This window comes from Mytilus californianus, unplaced genomic scaffold (assembly GCF_021869535.1).
Source record: "Mytilus californianus isolate M0D057914Y unplaced genomic scaffold, xbMytCali1.0.p SCAF_4, whole genome shotgun sequence".
NCBI classification, from domain to species: Eukaryota; Metazoa; Mollusca; class Bivalvia; order Mytilida; family Mytilidae; genus Mytilus; species Mytilus californianus.
Window position 1 is genome coordinate 97,109,124 of NW_026262690.1, and position 24,500 is coordinate 97,133,623.

A 24,500-nucleotide genomic window follows, 5' to 3' on the forward strand; every position below is an offset into this window, starting at 1 on the left:
TAAAAATTTTAAATTGGACATTCACCTATTATGGTCCAATATCCAAAATCTAAATACATGGTTAGATTCAGCATATCAAAGAACCCCAAGAATTCAATTTTTGATGAAATCAAACAAAGTTTAATTTTGGACCCTTTTGACCTCAATGTGGACAAAGTTGATAACAGGGCCCAAAAATCAAAAATCTTAATACATGGTTAGATTCAGCATATCAAAGAACCCCATATATTCAATTTTTGTTGAAATCAAACAAAGTTTAATTTTGGACCCCGATTTGGACCAACTTGAAAACTGGGCCCATAATCAAAAATCTAAATACATGTTTAGATTCAGCATATCAAAGAACACTAAAAATTCAATTTTTGTTAAAATCAAACTAAGTTTAATTTTGGACCCTTTGGACCTTAATGTAGACCAATTTGAAAACGGAACCAAAAATTAAGAATCTAAATACACGGTTAGATTCGGCATATCAAACAACCCCAATAATTCAATTTTTGATGAAATCAAACAAAGTTAAATTTTGGACCCTTTGGACCTCAATGTGGACCAATTAAAAAACGGGTCCCAAAATCCAAAAACTTAATACACAGTTAGATTCAGCATATTAAAGAACCCCAAGAATTCAAGAATAAAACCCTATTGAAATTGATCAAGAAATAAGCAATTTATACGAAGTATCTTCTTTTGCACAATACTGTGCAATTGAATATTTCTTGCTATTGCGCAATACTGTACAATTGACAATTTCTTGCTATTGCGCAATATTGTGCTATTGGATATTTCTTGCTATTGCGCAATACTGTGCAATTGAAGATTTCTTGCTATTGCGCAATACTGTGCAATTGAAGATTTCTTGCTATTGTGCAATACTGTGCTATTGAAAATTTCTTGCTATTGCACAATACTTATTATATAATAATTTACACATCCTGTTTGGTGTGTATCTCCTACCATATCATTATTATTTGCTTTTAAATATTAATCAGAAATAACCAACTTAAAATGGAAAATTTTAAAAGAAAAAAAAAGGAAAAAAAGAAAAGAAAACAAATCTCCCCCCCCCAAATTTTTTGAACCCCCTTATGATTCATCACCCCCAAACTCAATCCCAGCCTTCCCTTTGTGGTATGGTACCTCGCAGTACAATTTCGGAGAGATCCATACACTTGAACACAAGTTATTGTCTGGAAACTAGAAAAATGCTTATTTTTGGCCCCTTTTTGGCCCCCAATTCCTAAACATTTCAGACAATTACCCCCAAACTCAATTCCAGCTTTCCCTTTGTGATATGGAACCTTGTAGTACAATTTCAAAAATATCCAAACACTTACACACAAGTTATTGTCATGAAACTAGAAAAATGCTTGTTTTTTGCCCCTTTTTTGGCCCCTTATTCCTAAAATTTTGAGGCAATTACCCCCAAAATCAATTACAGCCTTCCCTTTGTGATATGGAACCTTGTGGTACAATGTCAGAGAGATCCATACACTTACACACAAGTTATTGTCTGGAAGTTACAAAAATGCTTATTTTTGGCCCCTTTTTGGCCCCTAATTCCTTAACTGTTGGTACCATAACCCCCAACATCAATCCCAGCCTTCCTTTCGTGGTATTGAACCTTATGGTAAAATTTCATGGAGATCCATTCACTTAAACTAAAGTTAGAGTGCGAAAACCAATGTGTCTTCGGACGACGCCGGACGACGACGACGACGACGCCAACGTCATACCAATATACTACCAAAAAATTTTTAATTTTTGCGGTTGCATAAAAACCAGTTGGAAAGGGCTCAACTCAAAAAGATCAGCACGGAGTATATGACCAATTAACAAAAAGACACTGAGTTCTCATAGCTAGTTCAAAGCTTAGTAATTACAGTTGATGAATAAATACTGTTGGCACAGACTAAAATATAAATAAGTACACATCCGATAAGTAACCAAAGTGAAAAGTGGATTCAGTGTTACAGTCAAAGCTTTATTTATATGGTGTGTGAGTACTGAGATCGTCGCAAATTACATGAGTAGCTATTTGCTTCGAAGAGCCTGAAATTTTCATTTGTGAAAAAAATTTAACATAGAATCATTTAACACTCATCATTCTTATTTTTTTATGAAACATTGTTGGATTCTAAATCTTAACATGTTTATTCCAGAAGGTAAATGAAAAAAAATATATTGTTTTCTTTCTAAAGTTGTGGGGAAAAATACATTAAAGACTTTGAATCTTGCAATTTTTTTTTTGAAGAACAAAACATGTGTTTCTGGAACCCCTCCCCCAACACAAAGAATTAACTGTCTGTGCCTTTAACATAGTGGAAGAATTCTTTCAAATACCAAGTAAGAATGTGACTAAGTTGGGAACTCTAATTCAGTACAGTTTTCCATTTATAGGTTATTTACCAACACTATTTTGGAGAATTAGATTCTTGGATTGTAAAATAGCAGAACACAATCTCGGTCTATATCTTTATTCAAATATACAAATTTTGAGACAGGAAAGTGATTTATTTGTAATATTATTCTTTTAAATTGAAATAATTATGTATTGTATTGTATTATTTCAACTGTTTTAAAAAATACAGAACATTTTTTGTATAATTTTATTTTTTTCAACTTTGGCAAATAAGGGGAGCAACTCATATAACCTTACTTTTACTACTAAACATTTTTATAAATTACACCACTTTCCGCAAAATATATTTTTGTATAGTTTTAGTATGTTGTTCATAGATAGTAACAGACTTGTTTTTCAGAGAAAAACTTTGTGTTGCAATTAGTTGCAGGTTGTTCACTAAATTGACTAGACTACTGATTATGTCAATTTAAGAGCTGAAATTTCCCATAAACAGAATTGTTCGTCCAAAAAAGATGATTAAACATGTTTACTTACATCAAATATGACTTATTTTCATTGGAATAGGTACAACTTCTAAAAATTGAATTTCTGATGATTCTCTGTACTAATAGGAAGTACACCACTAATTCATGGCCCCATTGCTTTCTACGTTAAATTCCTCAATTTCAAGCAGACACAGCTCTTTTGTTTCAAGTTCAAATAAAGTGACAATCATTGCATGTCAAAGCAACACTTTATGGTGTCTTGTACTGGAAAAATCAACATACATTTAATGGCATATAAGAAAGAACTGGTTCCCGGAACTTCGGATGTACCAAAACAGGTACTTCAGATCTGACATACAGGCAAAAAGTACCCTCTTTATAAAATTTGGTGCAGTTTTTTTAATATTCAAAATTATAAGTCAATAAAATGCTTCGCTGGGCGCAGCTTGATACGACCGCAGAGGTCGAACCCTGAACAGTTGGGGCAAGTATGGACACAACATTCAAGCTTGATACAGCTCTGAATTTGGATTGTGATTAAATATTTGACACAGCATAGGTTTCTGACACAGAAAGAATGTGGTCTAAGAACTTCAATTTTTTTAATTTACCTATTATGGTCCAATGTCCAAAATCAAAATACATGGTTAGATTCAGCATATCAAAGAACCCCATATATTCAATTTTTGTTGAAATCAAACAAAGTTTAATTTTGGACCCCAACTTGGACAAACTTGAAAACTGGGCCCATAATCAAAAATCTAACCACATGTTTAGATTCAGCATATCAAAGAACCCCAAGAATTCAATTTTTGTTAAAATCAAACTAAGTTTAATTTTGGACCCTTTGGACCTTAATGTAGACAAATTTAAAAAACGGGACCCAAAATTAAAAATCTAAAAACACGGTTAGATTTGGCATATCAAAGAACCCCAATTATTCAATTTTTGATGAAATCAAACAAAGTTTAATTTTGGACCCTTTTGACCTCAATATGAACCAATTTGATAGCGGGCCCACAAATAAAAAATCTAAATACATGGTAAGATTCAGCATATCAAAGAACCCCATATATTCAATTTTTGTTGAAATCAAACAAAGTTTAATTTTGGACCCCGATTTGGACCAACTTGAAAACTGGGCCAAAAATCTAAAATCTAAATACATGTTTAGATTCAGCATATCAAAGAACCCCATATATTCAATTTTTGTTGAAATCAAACAAAGTTTAATTTTGGACCCCATCTTGGACCAACTTGAAAACTGGTCCCATAATCAAAAATCTAAACACATGTTTAGATTCAGCATATCAAAGAACCCCAAAAAATCAATTTTTGTTAAAATCAAACTTAGTTTAATTTTGGACCCTTTGGACCTTAATGTAGACCAATTTAAAAAACAGGACCCAAAATTAAAAATCTAAATACACGGTTAGATTTGGCATATCAAAGAACCCCAATAATTCAATTTTTGATGAAATCAAACAAAGTTTCATTTTGGACCCTTTTGACCTCAATATGAACCAATTTGATAGCGGGCCCACAAATAAAAAATCTAAATACATGGTAAGATTCAGCATATCAAAGAACCCCATATATTAAATTTTTGTTGAAATCAAACAAAGTTTAATTTTGGACCCCAATTTGGACCAACTTGAAAACTGGGCCAAAAATCTAAAATCTAAATACATGTTTAGATTCAGCATATCAAAGAACCCCATATATTCAATTTTTGTTGAAATCAAACAAAGTTTAATTTTGGACCCCAACTTGGTCCTTGAAAACTGGGCCCATAATCAAAAATCTAAACACATGATTAGATTCAGCATATCAAAGAACCCCAAGAATTCATTTTTTGTTAAAATCAAACTAAGTTTAATTTTGGACCCTTTGGACCTTAATGTAGATCAATTTAAAAAACGGGACCCAAAATTAAAAATCTAAATACACGGTTAGATTCGGCATATCAAAGAACCCCAATAATTCAATTTTTGATGAAATCAAACAAAGTTAAATTTTGGACCCTTTGGACCTCAATGTGGACCAATTTAAAAACGGGGCCCAAAATCCAAAAACTTAATACACGGTTAGATTCAGCATATTAAAGAACCCCAAGAATTCAAGAATAAAACCCCATTGAAATTGATCAAGAAATAAGAAATTTATACGAAGTATCTTCTTTTGCACAATACTGTGCAATTGAATATTTCTTGCTATTGCGCAATACTGTACAATTGACAATTTCTTGCTATTGTGCAATATTGTGCTATTGGATATTTCTTGCTATTGCGCAATACTGTGCAATTGAAGATTTCTTGCTATTGCGCAATACTGCGCAATTGAAGATTTCTTGCTATTGTGCAATACTGTGCTATTGAAAATTTCTTGCTATTGCACAATACTTATTATATAATAATTTACACATCCTATTTGGTGTGTATCTCCTACCATATCATTATTATTTGCTTTTAAATATAAATCAGAAATAACCAACTTAAAATGGAAAATTTTAAAAGAAAAAAAAAAGAAAAAAAAGAAAAAAAAGGAAAAAAAAAAAATCCCCCCCCCCAAATTTTTTGAACCCCCTTATGATTCATCACCCCCAAACTCAATCCCAGCCTTCCCTTTGTGGTATGGTACCTTGCAGTACAATTTCAGAGAGATCCATACACTTGAACACAAGTTATTGTCTGGAAACTAGAAAAATGCTTATTTTTGGCCCCTTTTTGGCCCCCAATTCCTAAACGTTTCGGGCAATTACCCCCAAACTCAATTCCAGCTTTCCCTTTGTGATATGGAACCTTGTAGTACAATTTCAGAAATATCCAAACACTTACACACAAGTTATTGTCATGAAACTAGAAAAATGCTTGTTTTTTGCCCCTTTTTTGGCCCCTAATTCCTAAAATTTTGAGGCAATTACCCCCAAAATCAATTACAGCCTTCCCTTTGTGATATGGAACCTTGTGGTACAATGTCAGAGAGATCCATACACTTACACACAAGTTATTGTCTGAAAGTTACAAAAATGCTTATTTTTGGCCCCTTTTTGGCCCCTAATTCCTTAACTGTTGGTACCATAACCCCCAAAATCAATCCCAACCTTCCTTTCGTGGTATTGAACCTTATGGTGAAATTTCATGGAGATCCATTCACTTAAACTAAAGTAAGAGTGCGAAAACCAATGTGTCTTCGGACGACGCCGGACGACGACGACGACGACAACGACGCCAACGTCATACCAATATTCGACCAAAAATTTTTTAATTTTTGCGGTCGTATAATTAGTCCCCAGCTGGTGGCCATCTTGGATGATGGATTGGCTTCAAAGTAACAACACTTGGTCAGCACCTCAAAAGGACCATTCATGCCATGTTTGGTTTCATTCCATTCAGTGGTTCTTTAAAAGAAGACATTTGTATGTATTTCCCATATGGTCCTATGTTAAACTAAGTCCCCCGCTGGCAGCCATCTTGGATGATAGATCGGCTTCAAAGTAACAACACTTGGTCAGCACCTCATAAGGAACATTCATGCCATGTTTGGTTTCATTCCATTCAGTGGTTCTCTAAAAGAGCACATTTGTAAATATTTCCCATAGGGTCCTATGTTAAACTAAGTCCATCTTAGATGATGGAACGGCCTCAAAATAACAACACTTGGTCAGCACCTCATAAGGAACATTCATGCCATGTTTGGTTTCATTCCATTCAGTGGTTCTCTAAAAGAGCACATTTGTAAATATTTCCCATAGGGTCCTATGTTAAACTCAGTCCATCTTAGATGATGGATCGGCTTCAAAATAACAACACTTGGTCAGCACCTCATAAGGAACATTCATGCCATGTTTGGTTTCATTCCATTCAGTGGTTCTCTAGAAGAAGTTCAAAATGTAAAAAGTTAACGACGACGACGGACACCTAGTGATGAGAAAAGCTCACTTGGCCCTTCGGGCCAGGTGAGCTAAAAAAAAAGAAAACTACAGACTGAACCTACATGTTGATGAAAGACAACCATTAAATGCAAGTTCCATGTGTCTCACTTTGCGACAAAATGTTGGGGGATGGGGGATAGGGCACTTCTATTATTTTGTAGGGATGAGCAGCTGAGACATCCAGTACCCTACCGTTTTCATATATTTTGAATAACAAAAGTACATACACTATCATATATTTTTTGACAAAAAATACACCTGTAGCTTATTCATGAGTAAGCTTTTTAATTGAGAGATAAATAGATTAGACCTAAGTCACCTAACCAATTTTGTGAAAACTATAAAAATTTATTAGTTTAAATTATTTAGGATTTGTTCAGCAACCTTATGATATATTTCATCTTAATTTCTTGATCTTGTCATATATTTCCAAGCTTAAAAGACTGTCCTACTCCAGCTGCTCATCCATACCACTTATTACATTATAAGTAATGATAGGAGACCAAAACTTAATGTCTTACCTGTAGTCTCCTGTAAATTTTGTTGACTACCAGTACCTCCACCAGTAAATCCACTTCTTTCTATCTGATTAACTCTTTCTGCCAATGAGCTTTGTCTATCCTTCACTGACTGTACATCTCTTCCAAGTTTATCTACTACTTCCTTCTTTGCTGAGTCATCTACTTTTTTCTCTAGGTGAATTATTCTTTCTGTCTTTTCAACAATTTTTAACTGTTCACATATATGTATATATACTTAAATGACAGGAATTGCATATTTGTATGAAATCCTTTATTTTGTGTGTTTCAACAGGTATCAATTGATGATTGAAGTCTTCAATCATGTTTTTGCTGGTTCAACATTTACATACTTTAACACAACACCCTTTCCTGTAAATTATATTCATATTTCTGTGCACAAGATGTATGTATACTTATGTAACACTTGTACAGGTATATCTAGAAACTATATAACCCAAGTTTTTCCTTATACTGTTTATACATACTTGCTTTCAATATTGTTTTATGGGTTTTTGTTATCTCTTTTTTATCTTTATCAAAATATCACTAAATTCCAAACAAGAGGTTTCCTTATATATATGTACTGTACATACCTGTTTCTTTCTTACTTTCATATGGGTAATTCTTACATCTTTTGAATCTTAATCTCAAAATATTACTAAATTAAAAACAGTGTTTTAAGTCAGAATGTGTGATGAAGAGAATGGCAGATTAATAACACCAATAGCTTGGACAGAACATTTACAGACTTTAACATTCATTTTGCTTTTCTCTCTAATAATAAACTTGATAATTTCCAGTAATCACCACCTTTAGTTCTTTCTGTCCAACTTTTATACTCTCCACCAGATCTTTCAACATAGAACTGTCTCTTTGTATACTTTCCATAATATGCTGGAAAGTATCTCTTTCAGCTGATATGTCCTATGAAATCGGATAGATATTACTGATAGTAGTCCAATCATTCTTTGACAATTCTATATATAAAGGTCCCACTTGGGAGCAGATAAATCTTTTCTGAATTGAGGTTCAAAATACATAATTCTTCTACAATGGGTGAAGAAGTGAGTGATTGGGCAAGAGTCACAAGACAGGTATTTGCTTAATAGAGGTGACATTAATAGCTGATTTGACTGTATTTTATACACCATACAACTGAATCTGACTTACATAATGCCTTTATGATGCTACTAATTTTTTATTTCTAATCTGAAAAATTCTGAAGTTTCCCAAAGAAAACATGGACATACATATTTCTACAAAAGTGTTGCAACACCTCCAATTAAAAACCTCTTACTAAGAAGTTGTACTGAACTTTCACAAAATCTACATTATCTATTCTATCATATTTATTTTATCCAAATAGTTTTTAGCAGAACATGGAGTTTGACAAAATCATTATATATTTGTAGAATGGGAAATAGAGAAATATGATTGGGTATTGAAAGATGTTACAAATATATTTTCAAGAAAAATATTTTAGAGCTAGAACTGTATTAGGACAATGTTCATCACCAGAATTAATATTTAAACTTATAATCCTCAAAAAGCCAGTCAACTGGAAGGAAATGCAAACTCAATCAGTAAGTCATCAATAAACACTTATTACAAACAAGAGGCTATCAAGAGCCTGAATCGCTCACCTGTAATTTTTTGCTTAAATCTTTCATCAATGATTGTTTTTGCTTTTCAATATACAATGTATATTAATGAGTGGCTTTAAAATGCCTTTTAAATGTTCTTTGTATCTGTCATATTTTCTTCAAATGCAAAAAAAATGCATTTTACCCCTATGTTCCATTTTAGCCATAGTGGCTATGTTTCTTGACGTACAAGGAATTAAATACACAATTTATACTAGATACTCTGAAACTCATTCAGCCCAAGTTTGGCTGAAATTGATTCAGCAGTTTCAAAGGAGAAGATTTTTTAAAGTAAGCAAACTAGATGAACAAATTGTGTAAAATTGTCTTTAAAGACAATAACTCTTTAAGGGGTCAATTGACTATTTTGGTCATATAAAAACTTATTTGTAGATCTTACTTTGCAGAACATTTTTGCTGTTTACAGTTTATCTTTAATAATATTCAAGATAATAACCGAAAACTGCAAAATTTCCTTAAAATCATCAATTCAGAGCAGGTAGACCTTGACCTCATAAATACTTTAACTTCTTGTCTGATTTGCTCTAAATGTTTTAGTTTTTGAGATACAAGTCAAAAACTGCATTTTACCCTATGTTCTATTTTTAGCCATGGTGGCCATGTTTTCTGAGGAAACAGAAAATAAAATACAAACTTTATTCTAGATAAACTAAGAATCATTCAGATTAAGTTTGGTTTAATTTGGTTCAGTAGTTTCAGAGAAGAAGATTTTTTAAAGCTAGAAAACATGATAAACAAATTGAGTAAAATTGACCTTAAAGGGCAATAACTCCTTAAGGGGTCAATTGACAATTTTGGTCATTAAATTTATTTGTAGATCTTACTTTGCTGAACATTTTTGCTGTTTACAGTTTATCTTTATCTATAATAATATTCAAGATAATAACCAAAAACCAAAATTTCCTTAAAATTACCAATTTAGTGGCAGCAACCCAACAATGGATTGTTAAATTCATCTGAAAATTTCAGGGCTGATAGAACTTGACCTAAAGAACATTTTTAGCCCATGTCAGATTTGCTCTAAATGCTTTAGTTTTTGAGATATAAGCCAAAAACTGCATTTTACACCTATGTTCTATTCTTAGCCATTATGGCCATGTTTTTTGACGAAACAGAAAATAAAACACATACTTTATTCTAGATACCCTAAGGATCATTAAGCTTAAGTTTGGTTGGAATTGGTTCAGTAGTTTGAGAGGAGAAGATGTTTGAAATAGTTTACATCGGACGGACGATGACAAACGCCAAGTGATGGCAAAAGCTCACGTTTCCTCTGGAAAGGTGAGCTATAAAGACTTGTCTTTTTTGTTGTTAGGGATGAGGGATGGATAAATACCCTGCCACGTACAGTCTGTGTTTATGTTTATGTTTGAAGTTTTCTGCTTTGTATCGATCTGATGAGTTAAGCCTTTTTCAACCGATTTTTATAGTTTGTTCTTATGTTGTGCTGTTACACCACTGTCTCAGGTTAGGGGAGGGTTGAGCGCTCCTAAACATGTTAAACCCCTCCACATTCTTTATGTGCCTGTCCAAAGTCAGGCGCCTGTAGTTCAGTGGTTGTCGTTGGTTCATACCTGTCATATTTGTTTTTCATTAATTGTTTTGTTATAAATTAGGCGGTTAGTTTTCTCAATTGAATTGTTTCATATTTTTTGTGTCGAGGCTATTTCTAGCCAACTCTACGGTATGGGTTTTTCTCATTGTTGAAGCCGTACAGTTGCATATAATTGCTTACATTCACTTTATTTGAACTTTGGTGGATAGTTGTCTCAATGGCAATCATACATCATCTCCTTATTTTTATATTGACACATACACTTTTCATAAAATTTTAAGAAGCAGTAATTTAGCCTATACATAGTCGGTAAACTGGAACAGGTACAGATTACAAAGGTGTAGGTTCACGGAGGCTTAAATTTAATGTGTTCTTTTTAATCAGGCTAAAATATTGCAAATTTCTCATAGCAATAATGTAATATAACTACTAATATAAAACAACTTCTTTTTAGCAAATCACATAATAATTACGAAGAAATGACCCATTCACTATGCATTTTCCTGAATCTCCATGGAAACGATACTTGCAAATGCTAATAAATTTGCATACCAAATATCATTGACTTAACATTAGCAGTTCATCTTAAACTGACCTAATCACAAACTTATACATGTTAACTTAGCAAAATTTTCAAAGTCTATAGACCATGACTAAGCAGGCTGAGCCAAATAATCTCCATGGAAATGAGATATGCCAATGCTTATACAACTGCATACCAAATAGCATTGACCTACCACTAGTGGTTCCCCATAAATTGACCTAATCACAAACTAATACATGTAAACTATGAAAAGTTTCAAAGTCAATAGACCATGACTTAGGGGGCAGGGCCAAATAACCTCCATGGTAATGAGATGTGCCAATGCTAATACAACTGCATACCAAATATCACTGACCTACCACTAGTGGTTCACCATGAACTAGACCTAATCACAAACTAATACATTGTTGACGCCACCGCCATTGTCGTTGACGTCGCCAACAGCATACCTATGTCTCGCTTTCTGACTCCGTAAAGGCGAGACAAAAATGATGAGTGATCATAAAAGTTTAAAGAATGAAATTTTCTTCATTAAATCATAAATTATTGCAAATAATTTAATGATGAAACTGCCTGAAAAATTCTGGAAAAGAAATGACATCACTAATGTGACAGAAAATTCCTTTTGTCTTTCTTGTTTTATTTTAAGTTGTTAAAATTACCATGTACCTGAAGTTCTCGCCTCATCTCCATACTCTGTAGATCCATACTAGCTGTATACATTGTTATCATCTGTAAATGTTCATCTGCAGCATCCTTATTGTGTTTTTGCATGTCCCTTTCTGATCCCTGTAGTATATAAAGGAAACAGGTTTTACATTTAGATTATAAACATTTTTCTTCTTTTTTTTATGTTATTACAGTGGATTCAATGCAAATTTTGATGGATTAAGAAAACTTGAATTTTTGTTAATATTTTTTAAATTTGTGGTTTTGCCAAAGTCTGTACACAAGCCTTTAAAAAATGTGTACTTCATTGAACATTTAAATTCGTGGTTTACCTACACCCACAATATCTACAATTTTTTTAATATTCATTTAGAGCCTGATAATGAAATGGCTCCCTCTTTTACTGGTAGTTGCATAAATCTGCAATTAAATGAAAACTTAACCACAGCAACTTTGGGATAAAATGTAGGTGATGGTGAATCAACGATTTTAGAGATTATTAGGAACAAAATTACTAATCAACAAACAAAATGCTATATATGGTATATTTGAAATATTTCAGTCGAAATATTGCTGTATCTGATAAAGGCATTTTTAACATGCATACTTTACCAATACATGTATTTTACCTATTCGAACAATTGTGTAAAGTTTCAAGTTAATTGATCAAAACATACTTATACTAGAGTATAATGTGAAAAATTTACTCAAATCTGACAGTTAAAGTTCAAAAACTCTAGAACGACAAAATGGTGAATTATCAAAAGCAAAAGGAAACTTTCATTTTATCAATCCCATCAACAGCATAAATTTTTGAGTAAATAAATCAATCCAAGCATACTTGAGATAGTGTGCTATATGCAAATAAAATGCTCCGCAAGACACAGCTTGATACGACCGCAGAGATCGAACCATGGACAGTTGGGGCAAGTATGGACACTACATTCAAACTTGATACAGCTCTGAATTTGGATTGTGATTAAATATTTGACACATCATAGGTTTCAGACACAGAATAAATGTGGTCAAAGAACTGAAAATTTTTAAATTGGTATTTTACCTATTATTGTCCAATATCCAAAATCTAAATACACGGTTATTTTCAGCATATCATAGAAACCCCAAAATTTAAATTTTTTATGAAATCAAACAAAGTTTAATTTTGGACCCTTTGGACCTCAGTGTGGACCAATTTGATAACAGGCCCCAAAATAAAAAATCTAAATACAAGGTTAGAGTCAGCATATCAAAGAACCCTATATGTTCAATTTTTGTTGAAATTAAACAAAGTTTAATTCTGGACCCCAATTTGGACAGATTCAGCATATCCAAGTACACCAAGAATTTAAATAATTTATTTATTAATGGACAATATGAGCTAAGTTTTTAAAGGGGTTTGCTTCATAAAAAAAATATATATTTGTAGCATTCTGAAAATTGATTTATACAAAATAACAAACAAATCTACCATGAAGTTCTTCAAAAAGTTTACAAAAAAAAATGAAAAAAAAAACAATTTCCAATATATCATTCCTCATTAATACAGTCCTACATTTATCAACAAGAAATCACATCAAATTGATGATGAATTGAAAATCAGCTTATCAGCCACTTAGAAAACACAAAACTTTCAAATAAATTTGTCACTCCATTTATAAGTGTGTTGGTTAATGAATACCACATGTTTTTCTTGATAATAGGTGGTAATTGCTGCATGCATGAATTAATAGTGAATACACAACACTTATCCATATTCATAAATGTGAATATTTAGTTAATTACAAATGTAAATATGTTATACAAATTGTGTGTACCGGTAGTTTTTAAAGGAAGAAAAATAAAAAATTCAATTTCTTTTAAAATATTAATAATAATAATAATACAGAGGAGGGGCGACAGTCTTAGGTGCTGTGTGCAAATTTGTTTAGGTCACGTGGTACGATTTTAGCGTCCCTCAGCAATTTTGAATCTGGTAAAAGATCGATTTGTTCATGTTTTAATATCAAATACACTCTCTTGCACTCGCAGAAAATATAGAAAGTTTTGAAATAAAAAGATTAATCAATGATAGAAGATCACGTTATATAAAATATTTTCATTATTTTTTTAACCTTTTAAAGTAAATTTGATCAATAAAGAAATGCATTGTAATGGCGGGAATTTATATTCGATCTCTGCGAAATCACGAGGCACAGATTTTTGTTAATTTTACAAATGTCAGAACTTGAAAATTATTCAAATTTATGCCAATTCAAGAACACTATTCGAACATTCTAAATCTTCTTAAGTCTCCAGCCATTGCTTCATAATAAGTCGCTAAAATATGAATTCCAGTAATTAAAATATCAAAAATATTTGTCGAATCCGTAACTACATATGTTATTTTAGGCATACAAACTCATATGTATTTTAATTATTTTGAAAACAAAATGAAAATTTTGTCTTATGAATAACCATGATGAAAAAATAGTTTTTTACATGCGCCTCAGGGTGTATGAATTTTCAACAATGGTGTAAAATTCTGTACTCCCCTGATTACACAAAGATAACTAATATTATTCCCAAGAAATAACTAACAAATTTGTTTATTATGCATGTACAAAGTATATGTATATTGTTTAATCAGCCCTTCTGTATATTACTTGTTTTTTTAATTGATTCAACAAATTTCGTGTGCAAAGTGTCGTCCCTCCTCTAATAATATAATACATGTAATCATAATTCTTTAATTAAAGAGGGTTACACAGTTAGCTTTAAAACTAATTTTCCCTGAGGCCCTCATGAAGTACATTAAAATATAACAAAGAATTACAAAATAATCAAACAAATACGCACATTAGCTAGTGTGTAGGAAATAAATATATCACAAATTTTCCTTCATTCATTTTAATATTTAATTTTCATAATTAGTTAAAAATATTAAAATAAACAAAATTTCAATTAACTTCATTGTTCCTGTCCTTGAGTGGTAATACCAGAAACTGGACACAATCATCTTTACAAACTCAGTTTTTTGTTTTTAAACATCTGTTTGTTAAGGATGTACACCTCTGAGGAGCCAAAAATTTCTAGAATTAAACTTTTTTTCTTAACCTGATTTTTGGGTTTATATGACTGTAAAAAAATAATTGGTGAAGAAAAAGTCTTATGGTGATGCACTACTTTTTTTCGCTACGGCCATTTGAAAGTACCCAATTTTGATGATTTTCCCGTTTTTCATCAATTTTTACCTATTTTTGGGCTATTATCGTGAAAAAAATCACAGTTCCACAATTAAACTTTTTTACATACTTTCAATAAAGATGAAATGGACCAATTTGAATAAATTTAACTAAAAATAAAATGCTTCGCTGGGGCGCAGCTTGATACGACCGCAGAGGTCGAACCCTGAACAGTTGGGGCAAGTATGGACACAAAATTCAAGCTTGATACAGCTATGACTTTGGATTGTCATTAAATATTTGACACAGCATAGGTTTCTGACACAGGATGAATGTGGTGTAAGAACTGGAAAAAATTTAATTTACCTATTATGGTGGAATATCCATAAACTAAATTGTTTGTTAATTTCAATATATCAAAGAATATGTAGAATTCAATGTTTGATGTAATGTAATAAAGTTGAAATATGGACCGTTTTTGTTCAATGTGGACCAATTTGGTAACATGTATAAATAATCAAAAATCTAAATACATGGGAGCCCATTTAAATACATCATAAAGGTATTAAAATAGAAAGTGACATCATAGTCATGGCTAAAAATAAACAAAAATCCTTAATCAGCAACATTTAAAGTAATATCTAAAAATAAAATTCCTTTGTAACCATAAAAGCCCATTTAAATACATCATAAAGATATTAAAATAGAAAATGACATCATAGTCATGGCTAAACATAGCAAAAAACCCTTAATCAGCATCATTTAACAGTAATATCTAAAAATGGAAATTACATCATAAAGGTATTAAAATAGAAAATGACATCATAGTCATGGCTAAAAATAAACAAAAATCCTTAATCAGCAACATTTAAAGTAATATCTAAAAATAAAATTCCTTTGTAACCATAAAAGCCCATTTAAATACATCATAACAGATATTAAAATAGAAAATGACATCATAGTCATGGCTAAACATAGCAAAAACCTTAATCAGCATCATTTAACAGTAATATCTAAAAATATAAATTTCTTTGCAACCATAAAAGTAAAATAGAAAATGACATCATAATCATAGCTAAAAATAAACAAAAATTTTTTTTATTGGCAAATTTTAAATGGAGTTTATTATACTAAAACAATAAATTTGCAACCATAAACATGATAAAACCCCATTTAAACACATCATAAAAGTATTAAATAATTCAACTACATCATAAGGCTATAAAAATAGAAAATGACTTCATAGTCAAGGCTAAAGGTAAACAAAAAACCTTCATCAGCAAAATTTTATATTGGCAAATTTCCAATGAAGTTTATTACACTAAAATTGTTGGCAAATTTCCAATGCATTTATTAACAATAAAGTTATTGGCAAATTTCCAATTTACATAATTTAAAAGCAGTGTAGATGAGATATTTAAATGAGTTTGAATTACCAACCTTACACTGCTTTTAAATAATGTTCTTTACTCAATTATTTGTCTATTAAAATGGAAACCCTTGTTTTTTAACCTTTTTTCCCCTTATTCCTTAAACATTAGAGCCATAACCACCACCACCCACCCCCCCCCCCCCCCCAAAGCCAATTATTACTTTCCAATGTAACCTAAATTTCCAATATACATAATTTTAAATTTCAGTTCCTCATGATATATAACCGTATCATTATTATTTTCTTTCATATATAAATCTGAAAAAACCATCTTTAAATGGAAAATTTTAAAGAAAAAAAAAGGAAAAAAAAAAAATCCTACCCCCACACATTTTTTCAACCCCCTTTTGATTCATCATCCCCCACCTCAATCACAACCTTCAATTTGTGGTATGGTACATTGCAATACAATTTCACAGAGATCCATACACTTGAACACAAGTTTTTGTTGCAAACTAAAAAAATCCTTATTTTCGACCAATATTTGGCCCCTTATTCATAAATGTTTGAGCAATTAACCCCAAAACTCAATTCCTACTTTCTCTTCGTGATAAAAAATAACTAACTTAAAATGTAAATTTTAAACAAAAAAAAAAGGAAACAAAAAAATTACCCCTTTTTTGACCCCCGCCCCCCTTATGATTCATCACCCCCACCCCCCTTTCCCCCCAAACCAAGCTCAATAACAGCCTTGCCTTTGTGGTATGGTACCTTGTAATACAATTTTAGAGAGATCCATACACTTGAACACAAGTTATTGTCTAGAAACTAAAAAATGCTTATTTTAAACCCCTTTTTAGGCCCCTTATTACTAAACGTTTTGGGCAATTACCACAACACTCAATTCCAGCTTTCCCTTTGTGAAATGAAACCTTGTAGTAAAATTTCAGAAAGATCCATACACTTACACACAAGTTATTGTCATGAAACTAGAAAAATGCTTGTTTTTTGCCCCCTTTTGGCCCCTTATTCCTAAAATTTTGAGGCAATTAACCCCAAAATCAATCCCAGCATTGACCCTTTGTGATATGGAATCTTGTGGTACAATGTCAAAGAGATCCATATGCTAACACACAAGTTATGTCTGGAAGTTACAAAAATGCTTATTTTCGGCCCCTTTTTGGCCCCTAATTCCATAACTGTAGGTACCATAACCCCTAAAATCAATCCCCACCTTCCTATTGTGGTATTGAACCTTATGGTAAAATTTCATAGAGATCCATTCACTTAAACTAAAGTTAGAGTGCGAAAACCATTGTGTATTCGGACGACGACGACGACGACGACGACGACGACGCCAACGTCATACCAATATACGACCTCAAAATTTTTTTGCGGTCGTATAAAAACTATAGGTAGGTGTCAATATAAGAAAGTTTTATCATATTTTGATGCTTTTTTGTGTCAAATTTACCATGCTGTCAATTTTGTAAATTTGTGATTTTTCTCAGTTTTAAGAACAAAATGCATATTATTTCAACTTTTTTGTTATAAATGATTGGAAAAATACAAAAAAAAAAATTTGAAAAGAAAAATATGATATGGGATGTACATGATTCTGGTAAAATCATTTTTGTACTCCTCACCTTTTTTCTCAAAATTTGGGCTAAAAAGACTGACTTGATTGGTTGTAAAATTTGAAAAATTGATTACTCAAAAACTACTCATTGTAAATACACAATTTTTTCACAGAGTTAAGTTTAATTATAACATTTTTAAAATTCATTGATATTTTCCACTTGTATCACATGTTTTGGAAATAATTCCAGAACGAGATTTCAACGAGACTGAAACGTCAGAAGAATACATCCTTAAGTAATATTATCTGTCCCTTTATCAGAACAAGGATTTGTATAGTAAGTATACAAATCCTTGATCAGAATGAGATGACAGATTTACAGCCCTACTTAACCATTTTATAAATGAGAGAAGATATGAAACTTTCATTCTGAAGGGTTTAGCTTTAATCTTTAAAATATGTTACCTTTAATTATATTCAAAATATTTAATAATGAAGAGAAGTTTCAAACTATATTTATTCTTGATTTGATGTTATATCTATTTTTAACTATTACTGTACTTATAATTTCTACTCATTGTGCAATACAGCTTTGAATTAGAATTCTGATTATAATTTAACATAGCATAGTTTCTGACACAGAATGAATGTGGTCTAAGAACTTAAAAATTTGAAATTGGACTTTTACCTTTTGTGGTCCAATATAAAAAATCTAAATAAATGGTTAGAATCAGCATAACAAAGAACCCCAACAATTTAATTTTTGATGAAATCAAACTAAGTTTTAATTTTGGACCCTTTGGACCTCAATGTTAAAGAACAAATTCCTGGCTATTTTGATAATACTGAGCTCCTCTTTTTCGTTATGCAAAAAATCTACCCGGAAATATGTGTTTAATTATAGTGAAGTGTGTAAAGATGTTAATATCAGTGACAATACACCTACGTCATGAAATTGCAGTAATTTCGAATACATTTATGGCCCCAGTTCCCATGTTATAACAGGAGACCATAACATCGTTTATGACCGAGAGTTGAAATCATTCCTCAGTAAAGGACCTAATATCGTTACTCCTAACAACAACCATAATAGCCCTATTTCTCTTATCAAACATAAGCTAAAAGAACTCGCCAAGGAATTTGTTTTTGTCCCGGCTGATAAGGCTGCCAATAATATCCTTATTGTTTGACGTAAATTTTACATGGAGGTTCTGCAAAAGGAAATCACGAATTCACCAACATTCCAACTGACTCCATTTTTCGGAAAATGACGTCTGTAACAAACATAAACTTTTAGCTACCTCTTTACAAGCAGAAACAAATACAATGAAAGTTCCAACAATGTAATGGCTTCTGAAGCTGCACAATACACCTTACAAATATAGATTTATTTCGTCTTCAAGTCATTGTTCCACTACTAAACTGTCTATTCTACTTACTAGTACACTTGGTACAATCAAAAACCTGGTAATAAATTGTTCAAATAAGGCCTTTGAAAATAGTGGAATTAATTACTTTTGGAGTGTCAAAAATTCATTGGAAGTACTTGATAAATTGCATGCTTATATTGGTGATTTCGAATCTGTTCCAAGTTTTGATTTTTCTACCCTATATACCACTTTGCATCATAATCTCATTAAGAAAAAAATTACACACCTAATTAAATGGACATTTAAAAAGTCAGAATGCGAATATATATGTTCAAACTCTTTTAGGTCATTTTTTAGTAACAACAAACAAAAGAACTATGTCAATTGGACCTGCTTTGATACGATAACTGCACTTGAATTTTTACTAGATAACATTTTTGTTCGCTATGGAGATTCCGTATATCATCAAGTTATCAGAATTCCAATGGGGACTAACTGTGCACTACTTATTTCGGAACTGTCTTATGTATTGTTATGAGTTACAATTTAAGACTAAAATCAGCAAAGACACATCGAAACAACATCTGATACTTTTAGATATTTGGATGATATATTGGCTCTCAATTATGACGACTTCAGTATGTACACTAAAGAGATCTATCCTGCTGAACTGACTTTAAATAAAGCTAATACTAACAATGAACACTGCCCTTTCCTGGATCTTGATATCTATATCTTTAACAGGAAGCTTAATACCAAAATTTACGATAAAAGAGATGATTTTTCATTTCCTATTGTTAATTATAAATTTTTAGATGGTGATATTCCCTTGGCACCATCTTCGCTCGTGTATGTAACAACGTATTTGATTTTAATGAAAGAAATCTCTGTATTACTGAAAAATTATTACACCAGGGTTTTCGATATCACAAACTAGTCAAAACATTTACTAAATTTTATCTTCGGTACAAGGACATCATTCATAAATATAAATCAACATGCAGACATCTTATACGTTCAGGTATTTCACATCCAATCTTTTATGGTAATATTCAGTACAAAGCACAAAAATGTCGTCATTCACCCCAAAAGCTAACCAAACCTTTAAACAGACATATTCAGAAGGGATATAGTTACGATACTGTTGTCAGGTCATTAAAGATGGCATGTTTTAGAATTAATATTGATTCACTAGGGTCTTTGCATTGGACATAAACACATTTATTCTAAAACCAGTTGTTGGCATGATACAGGTTATGTTCTTCTCTTTTATGATGGTATGATACTAAACCCCCAACCGGAGGGATTGTGCTTGATTTTCATATGATGAAGACATAATCTTTCAATCAGTTTAATTGAGGTCTGGAGCTGGCATGTCAGTAACTGCTAGCAGTCCTTTGTTAAATTATGTTTCATTGTCATTTTGCTTAGTTTCTTCTGTTACCTATTCTGACATCAGACTCAAGACTTCATTTAAACTGAGTTTTACCGTGCGTATTGCTGTGTGTTTGTTTATTCTACATTGGCTAGAGGAAAAGGGAGAGGGTTGAGATCTCACAAAACATGTTTAACCCTGCCACATTTTTGCGCCTGTCCCAAGTCACGAGCCTCTGGCCTTTGTCAGTCTTGTATGCTATCTTAATTTTAGTTCATTTATATGTTTCAGACTTTTTCTCGCTGTGTTGAAGACCCATTGGTGGCCTTAGGCTGTTTTCTTCATTTTGGTTGGGTTGTTGTCTCTTTGACACATTCTCCATTTCCATTTCCATTCTCAATTTTATTTTAATTTTTGACCCTTTGGACTTCAATGTAGACCAATTTGAAAACGGGTCCCAAAATCAAAAATCTGAATACACTGTTAGATTCAGCATATCAAAGAACCCCAAGAATTCAGTTTTTTTTTTATATCAAACAAAGTTTAACTTTGGACCCTTTGGACCTTAATGTGGACCGATTTGAAAACAGGCCCCAAAATAAAAAAATCTAAATACACAGTTAGATCTGCACAACAAAGAACACCAATAATTCAATTTTTGATGAAATCAAACAAAGTTAATTTTGGACCCTTTGGACCAATTTGAAAACAGGCTCCAAAATAAAAAAAAATCTAAATACACGGTTAGATTTGGCATATTAAAGAACCCCAAATATTCAAGACTTAGAAGTAAACCCCATTGAAATTGGTCAAGAAATAAGCAATTTATACAAAGTATTACAAAAGTATTGTTTTTGGCCCCTTTTTCCTAAATGATTATGGTAATTTCCCCCAAAATCAATCCCAACCTTCCTTTTATGGTATGGAACCTTGTGGTACAATTTGATAGCAATCCATAGACTTATACTCAAGTTTTTTGGACCCTTTTCAGCAATTAAATCCAAAACAGTTTGGGTTAATCCAATCTTCTTTTTGTGGTAAAATTTCATAGAGATCCATACACTTATACACAAGTTATTGTCCTGAAACAAAAATAATGCTTGTTTTGGCCCCTAATTCCTAAACAACTACGACAATAACCCCAAAATGTCTTTGGACGCTGATGCAGACATCGCCATAACATAATACAAATGCAAAAAATTTTGCAGTCGTATAAAAATCAATCCCAACCTACCTATTGTGCTATGGAACCTTGTGCTAAAATTTCTGCAAACCATAAAGTCTTCAGACGACAAATGTCTTCGGATGACGACGCAGACATAGCCATAGCATAATACGAACGCAAAAATTTTGCGGTTGTATAAAAAATTACTAAATCTGACAGGTAGATATCTTTGTCCAATTCAAATATTCCACATTAGTTTCATAAAGTTTTATCAAAACATTCACAGTTTTTGTACAACACGTGAATGTATGGACAATGCTATTTTCTAAGACGTATCTACTCATATTTAACAAAATCCCATACATACCACAAATTGACATCCCATAGATTTGAATTTACACTCTTGTGGTCTTAACTGGCATGTCTGCATATGAATTTCTATCTATAAATAAAATAAGAATTTTAAAAACACAAAATACTTATATAACTGAAACTGATGTGATTTGTCTTCTAGAAGTCTGGTTCAACCACATCTTAATTCTAAAAGTTAGATTAAACTGTTTCTAAAGTCTGTAATTCAAACTGTTTATACAATGAAGTGATTGTGAAAAAAACATTTTGAATAACTTTACCTGAGAATAAAGATATCAAAAATGCTATCAAAGTTGAACTGGAATATGACTATAAAGAAAGAAACTATAATATAATTGGCAACTTTCACAAACATACACACCTTATGTTGACCTCTTGGTCTCTTTAGTTATTTTTTGTGTTGCTGTCTCATTAAAGAATACCTCACATCTTCTTTTATTCATTATATTTACAAATTTCATATTCACTTAAGGGCCTCGGTGGCCGAGTGGTCAAGTTGTTCACTGTATCACTAGGTTGTCAACACTTGATAATGTGGACCGATTTGAAAACAGGCCCCAAAATAAAAAAATCTAAATACACAGTTAGATCTGCACCACAAAGGACACCAAGTTAATTTTGGACCCTAAAGAAGAATACCTCACATCTTCTTTTATTCATTATATTTACAAATTTCATATTCACTTTGGGGCCTCAGTGGCCAAGTGGTCAAGTTGTTCACTGTATCACTAGGTTGTCAACACTTAAGTTTTGAGTTCAAACTCCACACATGGCAAGTGCATTCAATTCCAATCTTAACTGACTAGGATTTCAGATTTCCTACTGAATGTTGTGGTTCTCTCCAGGCACTCAGACTTCCTCCACCAATAAAAACAGATAGCCAATAGTGATGAATATGGCATTAAACACCAACAACCAATCAATCAATCAAATGCCCTTTTTTCTTAAGGTCACTTACAGGGGCTTCAAATTCTGGCTGTTCTGATGTTTGATTCTATCAGTAAACTGCAATCTTTAAATTGTTTAACAAAGAGATTCTTAAAAAGAGAAGTCTTTGTAAAAATGTTTTCTAACATGGGCATGAATGATCTAAAAACTAAATCATATATACATCTGTTTTTAACAGTTCACAGCAATGCAGGATAAATAAAACTATAGATCAATTTTGACCTAAAAAGAAAAGAAAATAAAAAAATATCCAAATATAACAAAATTATAATTATCAATATATAAATTGATTTTCAAACACTACTTCTACAAAACAAACATGCATGCATAATGCTGTACATTGGAAAACATTATTAGTAATGCTGCTGTAGAAATGAAGATTGTCATGTTAGGTTAACATAAAATCTTAAAACAATGAGACCAAGAAGCTCCCAGGAGTATGAATTGTTCAACTGTCAAAACTTCACAACTTTTAACCATTAGCAACTATGGCCACAATCTTTTATACACTAAGCAAGATTGTGACAATATTTAAACCAGACGTTTCTAAAACTCAAAGTGCTTGTCAGCACTGAAGGGTAAAGATTGCATTCATTTTGCAGTTCGAACATAAAATTAGACATCACATTGTATTAATTATTGAAAGGCTATACTATAGAGTTGGTTCAACTACAATAATGAACAAAGGAAGATAACTCTAATTTCAAATATTGCTTTAACAATGTCATCATTGATATTTTAAGAACATATACAAGATTCATGCACAAATTATGTAATTTCCTTGACAAGTATGATTGTACACATTCACATAATTTGTAACTTGAATATCTGAGTATTTATTTCACTGATAAATTTCTTGAAATGTTCATGGATAGAATGTATAGAATGCTGTGCTCAATGCACAACTAAGGTTGCAAACCCACATATAGAAATTGATTAAGAATCCGGAAACCACTTTTCTGCACAAGTTGCTGTCTATTTTTACTATGACCTTTAACTTTAACATGGTGACTACAAAATCAATAGGAATCTGTCTCTCATTATATCATATATCAAATAAAGGTTGCAATCTGATACAAAGTATTTGATTTAGCATACGGAAAAGAAATGACAGATGGGACAATCTGTTTAAAAAATAGCATGTGGTATTAAAAAGAATTGAAGTATTACAGTCATGTTGTCACAGTTGTAGATCTCATTTCTCTGATCCTTTTATATATTTACAGTTACAAGATAGAAAAAATCTTGAATAACAGAAATGCATGGCGGCCAGGTTTATTTATACTAAATCCAATAAAAATCATTCAGACCCAAGTTTGATTAAAATTGGTTCAATGGTTTCAGAGAAGAGTTCTAAAAAAAAATATGCTAAGTGATTGGCAATATCAATGGCTAACATTGGGTCAATAAAGCTAAAAAAATGA

At 31.8% G+C, this 24,500-nt stretch overlaps 1 protein-coding gene across 2 annotated transcripts in view; it reads right to left on the reverse strand.

Annotated features, from left to right (window-relative positions):
* LOC127698948 (TNF receptor-associated factor 3-like) overlaps nucleotides 1-24,500 on the reverse strand; it is a 127,104-nt gene that overhangs the window by 14,324 nt on the left and 88,280 nt on the right. For both annotated transcript variants that reach the window (XM_052202726.1, XM_052202727.1), the window contains exons 7-10: nucleotides 22,124-22,198; nucleotides 11,735-11,854; nucleotides 8,113-8,226; nucleotides 7,303-7,513 (exon numbers count right to left, since the gene is read on the reverse strand). In XM_052202726.1, coding sequence (XP_052058686.1) covers nucleotides 7,303-7,513; nucleotides 8,113-8,226; nucleotides 11,735-11,854; nucleotides 22,124-22,198 — 520 coding nt within the window. The remainder of the gene's footprint in view (nucleotides 1-7,302; nucleotides 7,514-8,112; nucleotides 8,227-11,734; nucleotides 11,855-22,123; nucleotides 22,199-24,500) is intronic.